The sequence below is a fragment of the Thunnus albacares genome, chromosome 20 (assembly GCF_914725855.1).
Source record: "Thunnus albacares chromosome 20, fThuAlb1.1, whole genome shotgun sequence".
Classification (NCBI taxonomy): domain Eukaryota; kingdom Metazoa; phylum Chordata; class Actinopteri; order Scombriformes; family Scombridae; genus Thunnus; species Thunnus albacares.
The window spans coordinates 1,430,320-1,442,568 of record NC_058125.1 but is presented as its reverse complement, the minus strand read 5'-3'; the positions used below and the strand labels follow the sequence as shown (position 1 = coordinate 1,442,568).

The window sequence follows — 12,249 nt, the reverse complement described above, 5'->3', positions numbered from 1 at the left end:
ACGGTCAGCTCTGTGTGTTGTAAACAAACCAACTCGCCAGGCTAGGGTAGAGATGCATGACGGGCTGGTTGTGTAACACACCCCTGAGCAGGCAAAATGACATACACTGGAGCAGGAAGGCAGACAGAGGAGAGGAATGAGAGGAGATTGGAGAGCTGCTCAGGGTGGGCTGGAAAAACAGAGCGCGCCTTCTCCAGGATTGGGACAGAGGGGATTGGTTATTATTCTGACATGCAGCCATGGACTGACAGTTGATGACTCAGTGTGATGCACCAAAATCACTCAGTAGTGTAATAAACATCATGGGGCAACCTAGATACTGGATGTGCCTGTAACTATAAATTTATAATATAAGTCATATCAATATCACTTATGACTATCAGGCAGCACCTCGCTGGTCTTGTGTTTCCCATTCCCACTGGAGCAGAGGGAAACCCTGAAAACCCTCTGCATGTAAACGGGAATATTAGTGGAATATTCATTTTCATTAGCCATATAAACCTTGCAATAAAACCTGCAACCAGTCTGTCTTATCTTGAGACTTAAGACTTGGTCACAAAAAGCAGTACTTGACTTGAACAAAGACTGACTTGAGACTTCCCTGAAATGGCCTTGCATGCAATGTTAAACCATTATGCCTATGCATTAAATGGCTGCATTTATGTAGCGCTCTTTATCCAAAGTGTTACAATGTTAGATTACAATGTTACAAAGTCTCCAGGAAATAAATACAATCTTATCATTTACAAACCCATAAAAAATGGGCTAATTCTAAGGTTGAAGATCATGAGATATAACTGAAAGTTGCAGAAAAGCTACTAAATAGGCCAGTTTTGTAATACCAAAGCTCTAAAAAAGGAACTACAGCGTCCTTATTTGCTTCTTAGATTGCCCTCAGTTCCTCTTTACATCAGCAGTTGTATCATGAGGATTCCCTGCTTTCCTGGATTTACTGGAAAATCCCCTCACTGCAGGCGTGTGTTTGTGTGTGTGTGTGTGTGTGTGTGTGTGTCTATGGAATGCGCACTCATACAGCTCATACAGTACAGTGTACGTGTTGCTCATACAGGTACAGTACACACGCGCGCACACACACACACACACACACACACACACACACACACACACACACACACACACACACACACACACACACATGCACCTGGCTTTTCTACAGCAGTAGGGGAGTTCTTGGTGGTTTGACTTTAAACAGGAAAACAGAAACAGAGAGGGGTGTGTTACAGCAGGATTCCACTCTCTCCCTCTCTCTCTCTCTCTCGCTACACAAGGCTGATGAGTGGTTGCAGTGTGGGCTGAGGGTGGAAAGCTTCCACGGTGTGCTACTTCTGCTATTTGTCCCACAAACACTCACACACTCAAGTGCACATTTGCGCATACACATGTACAAAGACCTTCATTACACAAACACACACGTAATCATACTGACTCTATCATATCAGTGAACACACATTTACACATCTGTGTAAGCACATATATTTATACAAAAAAAATACACATGCACACACAGACACACATCACAAAGACGGATTGTGCACGCACACACACACACACACACACACACACACACACACACACACACACACACACACACACACACACACACACACACACACACCCCTCCAGCAGTAGGCCTGCTCTTTCTGTTTTCTATTGAAAGTGCTTTTTCCTTTCATCTGGAAACACTATGTTTCCATAGAAACTGAAGTAAAGCTAAATGTTTTTGACTTTAACCAGAGACAATAAAATTTAAAATGGTTATTTTTGGCATGATTTTTATCTGTCACCTTCATACAAAATAGTCATTAGAAACTCTGTGACAGTCACATAAAGAACATAAGCACAGATTTTGATTAAATTAAAAAATACAATTTACAGTTTTCAGAGGCAGGACGTGTTCAAACACGTGGCCACACTTGGCTCTGGCAATTGTTGCTGCTATGGTTTCCCGGCACTGGTTGATAGCCACAGCAGCTCACCACTGGCTACGCCCAGAAAATCTAAATAAGCCCAGATGAAAGAGCCCAAGCATTTTTGAAAGACTTTCAGGAAATGCACAGACACAGACATAAACGCAGACATTAAGGGATATGTAAATAATGATGTACAACAAAACGTCCTGATATAGGAAAATAATGGAAAAGTGAGGATGAAAAGACCAAGATATACACTTGAGTGTCATTTCCTCTGCAGGGGTCTATTGTTTTATATATCGGGACACCTCAAAGACATTTCCGCTTTTACCGATGACTCACAACTCATTGGCAGGATTTTACAACTCTGGAAAGTTATCACAGTGGCAACTATTTTACCTTTCATCACGACAATTTCGAGGTAAACAGTCAAGTACCTCACTTACAAGTTTCCACTAGGTATGTGTGCAGGCATGTATGTGATTAGCCAACACAGTGCCTTGCTTTGACTTTGCTTTGCAGCAAAATCTGAGCCTGGATCAACTTTTTTGCCGGACGACCCTGCAGTGTTTTGCTGAGCCCTCCCAATGGTAGTATAAAAAAACCACTGTGGCAGACAGCAATGCACACCACATTTTTTGATTTTAATAACCAATTCCAACCAATGGGACAAGTATAGCATCTATACTTGGAAACAGCAAATTAGATCAGCTAACATCAAACATTAAACCGATATTGGAAGAGTGAAAAATGTTAGGGCTCAGGCCTAAAGGCTTGTGTTTAGCTGCCCAGACAGAAGTCACTATGCACACCCTCCATGAAAGAGAAACGCTGCGTTGTGCTGATAACACAGAGCATCAGCCAGCTGATCTCAGCAACTGACAGACACACACACACACACACACACACACACACACACACACACACACACACACACACACAAGAACTATTGGAAGAACTATGTGCCTCATAATGTTGCTTCTGTGCTTTTCCCTTATCATCTCTTATCTCCTTATTTCAGTCTAAATTTTCAATACCAGAAATGTGATTCTTTGAGGTTTTACTTAAAAGAGAGCTCCCCCATTTTACACATGAGCGTGTTTCAAGGTGTTATGTTAGCAGCTGTGTGAAAAAAAAAAAGGTTACCAGACCTCTGTAGCACACTCTTCATCTCTGCTGGAGGCTAGCAACTCTAGGCTACACGCAGAACACACCCTGTCTCTGACCGAACTGTCAACAGTCATATTGCATTGTGGGTAAGGTGCCAGGTTTTAAAGTATGTGTGGAATAAAGAAGACAATACCTCTAGTTCTGCTGCATTGATTTTGATCTCTTTTACAATGTATTTCCTGGTTACATGCTGCGCGTATATCAACATCATATCCTGGTTTTGAGGAGCCTGAATATTCTAGTGCTCTGATAGAAACCTGGCAGATAAACACCTTGTCCGATTGTCTGATCAGCATCTACCATGTGTACGGGCACCTCTACAACTCGAGTTATGTAGCAGTTGGTCAGTAAAATGAAAAGTATGATATGAAACAATGAAATGCAGAGCAGAGCAATCAGAGTGGGAAATAGTGGTAAATACAGTTCACACAGACAATCAGAACTCTTGTGTATACAGGGAGATCAATAATAAGGTCAGTCATGTTCCATGTAAATGTATACCAAGTTTGGTATGGTGTTGGTATCTGGTAATTTGGTTTGTCTACCAAAACCAGGATCGGACTTAAGACAAAGATACTAACTTGGATGTAACTAATTTATAATATGTTCAGAACAACTGATTAACTGAGATGAAAGCCACATGCCAAATGAAAAATGTTTCCTAGATCTCCCTTACAAATAAATTGTAAAAGGGCCATACTGCACTCAGTTTCCTGTGAACATATAGCTGTCAGGTAAGGACAAGCTCTCGGGGATCATATCAGGGATATTAGCAGTATTGTTAACAGTGTGCTTATAATGTATTATGCCAGAGAGCTAAATTGTGCGAATGTTCATACGTTAGTGCACACACACATAGTGGGTGGTAGGTTGTTAGAGGGCGCAAGAGCCAATGTAAAAGTACTGTAAACACCTCTCAGATGAATGACTTTTCCACCAGCCATGAGTCACTGTAATCTCCCCACAACTGACAGACTGAGGAAAGAAAGAAAGAAAGAAAGAAAGAAAGAAAGAAAGAAAGAAAGAAAGAAAGAAAGAAAGAAAGAGAAAATTAATAGACAGAAAGATAATGTCGAAAATGCAATAATCTTGCTTGTGTGTGTATGTTTTATTAGTGGGGGGGTTACTGAATTCCACACAAGCACACACACACACACACACACACACACACACACATTTTGTGGTTCACTGTGTTTTGCAACTAACTTCCCTCCTGACTGTCATTTTGTAATTTCAGTGCAAACCAGATATGGAAATGATCTCCTTGTGCATGTTTTGCAAGAGCTAATGGCAAAATGTAGTCTGTAGTGTATGTAGCCTTGCCTAGACAACCAAATACACACACACCAACACACACAACCATTGCATACCTCATTCGTCAATTTTCCATGGCTCTGAGTGTACCTTCCTGTCTTTGGCGCAGCGGACTCATGGAGAACAATGTCCCATTAAATTAGGAGGGTCAGGAAGTCAGCACCAAGGTGAATGCTTGAACTTCCCCATACACTCTTTCCATGCACTTTGGACACATGACAGAATTCCCTCCTGTACCCGGGCTCTGTTGAATACTTCTTTTGCAAACACATTACCCTTTGACCTATACTCTGAGCTGACAGAATGGGCTTTCCCAGGCACTCACTGCACATACTGTAGCTATGCTCAGGCTCCTCAAAGATAAGGGATAACTTTTCAGATATGTTAAAAGCTAACCTGTTTCAGCTATATTAGCCTTTGTCTGTGTTAAATACAGTTGTATTAATAAAGATTCCATGAAGCCTAAAATAACTCCCGAAAAGTCAGTTTTGTTTTGTTTTGTTTTCTCCGTGATCCAAGATGTCCATTACTCTAACATGCCACTGAACAGCCCTTCAATCCCAATAAGATCCATGCGGGACATTACCCACTAGGCAAAGAGGCACCCCATTGCCCCAGACCCCAAGCCCTCAAAAGTCCAAGGTTCACTTGAATTCCTTTCATTCTGGACAAGTACTTTCTTCTAGTCCTCCCAGGACAAAATGTCAATTGTGCTTGTAAAGTAGAAGTGATATATTCCCACAAGAAAAAGCCTAATATCCACCTGTAGTTAGAGCTCTTGCGACAAATTGTGGGCCATGTCAGAGACTTGGACCACACGTTGCTTAAACGATTTACAACACCCACTGCATTGTCCTTGAAATCATAACAAGATGTAATGAATTTGAGTAAGGCAGGTATTTTCCAGCACGCCCGCCTGTCAACACAGCTGTTCAGGAAAGCCAAGATCTCTCATCCAAGGTCAAGTTTACCCAAGATACTGCAATACAATACCTTCATAAAACTACCATCACACTGCAACAGAACACAATAGACACGGGACCCCCCTCACCCACCCTCAGCTCCCACAACTTCCACCTTCCAGCCAACACTTTGATGCTATCATCTTCCTGCTTAGCAGATGGTTTTCCAAGACTCTGAAGCATCATCCCACTTTATGCTATTACTTGACACATACGACAGCAGAAAGGTATCTCCCTTTTCCACATAACCCCCCTCCCCACCCCTCACCCCTCCCTGTATCCTTTGTTCAGGTTCCGCTGTGTTCCTGTTTTGATCATTAAGGCCGTGTAGAGGGAGAGGAAAAGACAATACGCACAACAAGTATTGGCTCTCATGCAGACATTCAGGAGCCCAATTGGATGAGGATTTGCCGTAATGGAAAGACCAAGACTCCCCCCTCCTCACACCTCCTTCCCATCCGTTCGTTAACAAGCCATAGCATTGTATTTACAAGGTAAAGGGGGCACCTGAGAGAAAAGGAAAGAAAGGCTTCCTCATCTGGAATGCAGAAGAGGAAAGGCCAGAAAGGTGGGTGGGAGATGGAAGGGCCAGGGGAATAGAGGAATAGACGATGGAAGAAGGACAAGAGTATGAAGTAGTGCTGTGCAGGAATGCTTCATCAGGGCGGGCCAAGGTCAGGAGTTGTCAGGTCATAACTACTTATGTCTTGTGTATGGTGTTCTGCACAGGAGGCACAAAAACTATGCTGAGCAAGACATTTTCGTAACCAGACTAAATGTCCAAAGCCAAGCTAGTGGCCCCTGGAGGCTGAAACATTCATTACACCCAGAATGGAATTTCTATACTCAGAGCCTTACTCGAAGTGGGGTCATGAGGGAGGTGCCAGAGGAAAGGCCACTAAACTCAAAAGGTTCCGTCACATGAGCAAATTGCATGGATTTGCCTTTTAGATGATGAGACATCTCATGTGGAAATTTAACATTTTGTCCTGAGATTTTTGCTAGAGGTAAACTCATGGAGTGTCAGCAACGGAATGGGTTCATCTGTGGGGAGCAGGAAGCTGTCTACTAAATTTCATGCCATTTTCCCAATTAGATGTGGACTTCAAATCACTATCTAAACACTGCCCATATCACATGTAATATTACTTATAACATCATTTAACTACTGGCCTGAAAATAAGACTGAATTGCCATATTGTTTCGGTTCATTCTTTTCGCCTTGCACTGAGTGTATGTCGTGTTCTTATAAGGACGTTCTTGTTATTTTGTTTTAATTTGCCCTAACCAGTTAGTAGCAAGTAGGGATGTCAGTTTTAGTTCATTTTGCTTTTAATAGATCACTGTTGATAGAACTCAAGATGGCATAACATACTCGGCATCAAGGTACCATACTAGCTCTTTCAATCCCTCGCCCTCCACCACACTGATTGGCAGCATATCAGTCTCAATCATTCAGTACACCAACTGGGTGATGGCATCAGACTGGCGTGCATCACACTTTCTCCCCCCGGCTAGCAGCGACGTGATCTTTGGTTTCGACTGGCTGGGGTGGGGTTTTCCCTTGTTAGGAAAAAAAGCAGACTATCAGCCCAACTTACTGTGTCCTCTCCCATAATATGGCAAAAGTTACCTATGACAATTCCAGCCGGGAAACAAAAATAAGTTGCTAACTTAGTCCAGTCAATGCAACAAGAAAACAGCATGGAGGGAGTGAGAGTTATCACCAAAACAAACAGCTAATTTCTTAAGCAAAATGCAAATCCTCCTCACAAATAATCGTATTATCACACAAGCTGTAGGTGCACATCACACACACACACACACACGTGGTGACATAAACGCCACTCTCACTGCTGAAATTTGGCGGCAGATCTGGCATATCTACCAGCTACAATAACTGTCAAATGTGGAGTTTTTTATAACCCACTTCCACTCCCCCAGTTTGGGGTGGCACTTAATATAGCGGACCTTCCATGTGAACATGCAAACGGAGGGGAGGTGGGTAGGGGGAGGGTGTAGGGGCTATTTTGGAAAAGGTGCCACAATGTGCAGACTCTGCCTACTTGGCAAACCATAGGCATACACCGGCTTTGTAGGCCCAATCCTAAACCAGTCCCTACCCACTACCACTTTGTCACCAAGTGTCACTCCAAATCAAGTTACACTAGAAGCTGTGGAGGGCACTTCTAATGAAGGGGGAGGATATAAATGAATAGCCAAATTATGGAACATTCTTGCCACTCTATCAGAAACAGCCGTCACCATGGCAATGGATAGATGCTGTGCTTGCAAGGCTGTTATACTGTTTCACAGTTTATGAGAATGAGATATGAGGTAAATTTGACATATTTTAATTCATTGTTATTTAGGCTATGCATGCATACAGGCATTTGTGGGTTTGCTACAAGTCAAGCGATCTTAGGGAGAAAGTGATATTCTCCTCATTTTTGTTTTATTTTTTTCACACCACACATTCACATTCTTCAACTCGCCCTGATGCTGAGCTCTCTCCTCCCTCAGCATCCAGTCAGTGTTTGTATGTGATTTGTTCATATGCGTATCCTATTAATGTGAGCAGCAGAGTATGTGCAGCTTTGCACTGAAACTGTGAACCCTGGAATCTTTTTATAGATTCCACCAGGTCTTGGGTTCTGCCAAATGTAATCAGTTCACATCTCTGTTTAGGCTGGCCTGTAATTCCTCTATTGTGTAGCAAACCTTGATGTGTGAGTCATGTTCCTCACTTCAGTCAGCCTGCATGTACCTGTGCATTTAAAAATAGAAAAGAAAAATGCACAAATAGACATACCTGCATTTCATAATAGTGAAGACATTCTGTAGTTTTGGTGATGCAAACTTTGTGGGAGGTCTCTTAATACATTCGCTACATCTCAGCCAAACTTTAAAAGCCATCAAATATAATAACTTTAGTGGATAAATTAGAGTACTGTATGTGCTGTTGCTGCAGATTCATATCTAAAGAAAGTATTTTTCTATGACTTTCCTGTTACTTTGAACTTTTATACTTCCTGTTTTATTTTTTCACTTTTGTGACTAACAAAATAGATGTTTATGTGCCTACATTGTCATTGGCGATCCTGGACCATAATTTCATGTAAAGTTTTCAACAACATTCTCTTCTTGCTGCCTGAACTTTGAGAAACATGTCCTATTGCATTAACAGTCTTTATGTTCTCTTCTCTACAGGATGAAGTGAAGGTTCCCTCAAGACTCAGTGTCTCTAAATCCATGAAGGTCTCTGAGTCTGTGTCAGGAAGCAGAGGAGGCAGCATGCTAGAGCTCAAGGAAGCTGTGGATGGGGCTGAAGAGGAGGGAGAAGGAGAGAAGGCAGACAAACCTCATGTAGACCTCTCATCAGATGAGGAGGGGTTTGAGATTGAGGAGACCATAGAGGAGTCTCGTGCCGAGCGCATCAAGCGCAGCAGCCTGCAACGTGTACAAACCCTTAAGACGGTCTTCTCCAGGGAGAAGATGGATAAGACCAGGGCAAAGACCAAGGAGAACCTGGAGAAGACCAAACAAAAAACCAAGCAGAACCTGGAGAAGACAAAGCAGAAGACAAAAGAGAACCTGGAAAAGACCAGGCAGAAAACCAAGGAGAACTTAGAGAAGACCAAACAGAAGACCAAGGAAAACCTGGAGAAGACACGCCACAACATTGAGAAGAAGATGGGAAAGCTTGGAACACGCATGAGTGTCAACCCTGAGCGCAAGCAGAAGATGCAGACATCCCGTGACAAGGTGAAGAAAGCTTTCACACCTGACCATGTTGTTTATGCCCGGTCCAAGACTGCTGTGTACAAGGTGCCCCCCTTTACCTTCCACGTCAAGAAAGTCCGTGAGGGTGCCGTTGAGGTGGTACATGGCACTGAGATGGTGGAGGTGTCGCAGGATGCTGACCCCTTCAGTGACGTGGATGGGGAGGTTGAGGAGAGTGCAGTGGAGGTTGAGATGGAAATGATGAATGGAGGGGACGAGGAAGAAGCTGAGGAGGAGGAGGAGGAGGACAGCCACAGCCATGTCCTGCAGGAGAATGAGGATAGAGATAGAGACAGCGACTAGATAAAGAACAAGGAATTTGCCAAGATCCTAACAAAATTTCTTGCACCAACCCTGAGGTTCTTTTGTAAAAAGTGAATAAAATGTGGGGATTGAGAAGATAGTTAAAGAATAATTCCCATTTATTACAACTTACATCTTAGTGCCTTATTTTTGTGATTTTGGCCATGATTCCTATCAGACGATACCTTTGTATTCACCTGGGTAATTGCTGAGATCTGGGGATGTGGCAACATTACTGCAATAAAATTTGACGGATCACTCAGATGATCAGACAGGCTGTTAACAAGCCAGCAGTCATTAAGATTATCTAGACATCTCTAGACATCATAATTTTACTGTAGGCCTATGTTTTGTCTTCCAAATAAATTTGTCTAAACTGAGGGGTTGTTTTCACCCTGTCTGATCACCTGTCTCTTTCTTGCCCCGTTGGACTTTTATTAAGGGCACCCAGGGCTGGATTACCAACCAAGCATAGTGGAGAACTGCCCCAGAACTCCAGGGGCCCTGAAAACTCCAGGCTTACTGTGTGTCAGCTGGTTTGTGCTAATTTACGTAAAACTCCACACTTTTTTTAGCCTCTTTCAGCTCATTGTTTTGGTTTTACAAACATTACTGCTTTAGTTCAGTCTCACCGCTCTCACCAGCGTTCTTTTCTAGAAGCAGCAGCAGCAGTTGACTGTTTTCAGTGAAAACGCTCTGATAAACCCACTGTACACTACCTGCCCAGCACCAAACAGCATAGCTGGTGATCATAGTGGAGCATTTAGCAGCTGAAGAACCAGATATTTTTCTCAGGAGTTGGTGGAGACCAAACCAGAACTAAAAAGAGAGTGAATATTGGATAATAGAATATTCATGTTGCTCTGTGTCTGCTAGATATGTAAATAGGCAACTGCTTGCCAACACATTCACAATGTGTTTACAGCTTATTCTGAAATCATTTCAGGTTTACGTTTTGTGCTTCCATGTTGTATATTCCTAAATTAATTTGTGTTTTACCAAATTGCCACACAGCAAATCTAGGGCCATGTAGTATTCTGGCTTAGAAAAACTGAACACACCACACAGAGGGTGAGAGCACCTGGAGGTGAGTAGGGGCCTTGTACTTGCCTGAGGACATGGACATTTCCATATCTCAACAATTAACTTAGTAAGAACAATGTTATAATTACTAATGGGAATGATGGCCCAAACTACAAAATTAATAGGGACAAAATGGAATTATTCTTTAACAGTGTGCTTAAAAAAGTCACACCTTAATGGGCTTAATGAAAATCGTCCCATACTTACAATGGGTGGTTTTAGAGTCCTTTCTTGTTTTGGTGCTGGAGATGATCATTAAAATTGAAATAAGCAAAATAAATAAGACACATCACACAATGTTGTAGTGGGCTGGGCTTGGGGAGGGGAGGTAGGGTGGGGTGGGGCAAGATCAAGTGATCATTAGGAGGGGAAACCATCACTCCCCTTGCAAGAAAGTGTAATTTTTCAAGATTTCCTTTCTTGTTTCTTTCTTTCTTTTTTTTTTTTTTTTTTTTTTTTTTTTAAATCAAAATGCTAACCACTCACAGCTAGTGGGGTGATACTATGGAAATGACTTTTCTCCTGTCTATTGAGTTTCAGTAGTATTTGTTGTACATAAAGCAAATGATCTCATGCACTGTTGGGTTGCAGATTCCCAATGGTCAAATTATTCATAAATACACTGAGTACATATTCATGCTCATATCCATAAATTCCTTGTGTCTTAGAAATATTATATATCACATACACAAAAATATTAATTCCACCCCTTTGTTGTTCATCTGTTTAAATACTGAAGTGTTATCTTACTGTGCTTAATTTACTCATTATTTAGAAGCACAGTGATTCTGTTGTAATTTCTAGGTTTTGATGAGCTCACAATTAAATATTTGCGTATGATTTTGTATGTGACCACACTTTACACAAGGCTGATGTCATCTCCTTTTCATTTCTGACAGAATGTAGCCTAATAGCTGTCTTTTCATCACACTTTGTTTAATCCAATATTCTTATGTAACATTTTCTGAGTGTTTCCAACAAATAAATAGTACCCATGAAAATGAAGGTCTGCAAAACATAAGGTAGAGACAGCTCATTCATAAGTCCAGTACATTACACTCACCGATGTATTCACTTCTATCATTTTTTCACGAGAAGTTTCTTCCGAACCTGTTACATGTTTTTTAAAGATGTGTTTCATAAGTAAACTGAGATAAGGACCAATACTTCCAGCAAGTCTCACAAACCTCTGGTAGAAACAGTTTTGACTATTATCAACACCATGTCCTCTTGGGACCTGTCTATTCACAGGACTAAGTTTCAAACACAAGAGTGTGTATTATTGCTGCGGTCTGCTACTGACCCCTGGTGTCCATTCATCTCACTATGATTTTGTCAGGTCCAGATTGAAGGCACATTTCCCAAGAGCGTCCAACTGTTGTCATTCAAATGACAATTTCATTCAAATGTTTCCACATAGTTTTACTTTATTACCCACATTTACTTGTTTGTAACAAGATGTATAAATATGTTTTACCTATTCACGACTACTCGTGGTATACTATGAGTGCCTTGCAAGAATGAATTCAGGAATTAATGTTTTTCATTCTTGAATGCTCTGCTCTGACTGCATTTTTTTCTTAGCATATTCAAGATAAATTTCCATCCATCCATGCATTTTCTAAACTAATCCTGTTCAGGGTAGCATGGACTGGAACTTATTCCAGCATACTTTGGACAGAGGGGGTACAGATCAGCAGTCT

General features: G+C 41.7%; 1 protein-coding gene across 1 annotated transcript in view; it reads left to right on the top strand.

Moving 5' to 3' along the window:
* The window catches only part of cavin1b (caveolae associated protein 1b), a 29,192-nt gene extending 19,053 nt beyond the window's left edge, over positions 1–10,139 (top strand). The window contains exon 2 of the mRNA XM_044337234.1: positions 8,588–10,139. Coding sequence (XP_044193169.1) covers positions 8,588–9,463 — 876 coding nt within the window. The 3' untranslated portion in view covers positions 9,464–10,139. The remainder of the gene's footprint in view (positions 1–8,587) is intronic.
* The last annotated feature ends 2,110 nt before the right edge of the window (positions 10,140–12,249 follow it).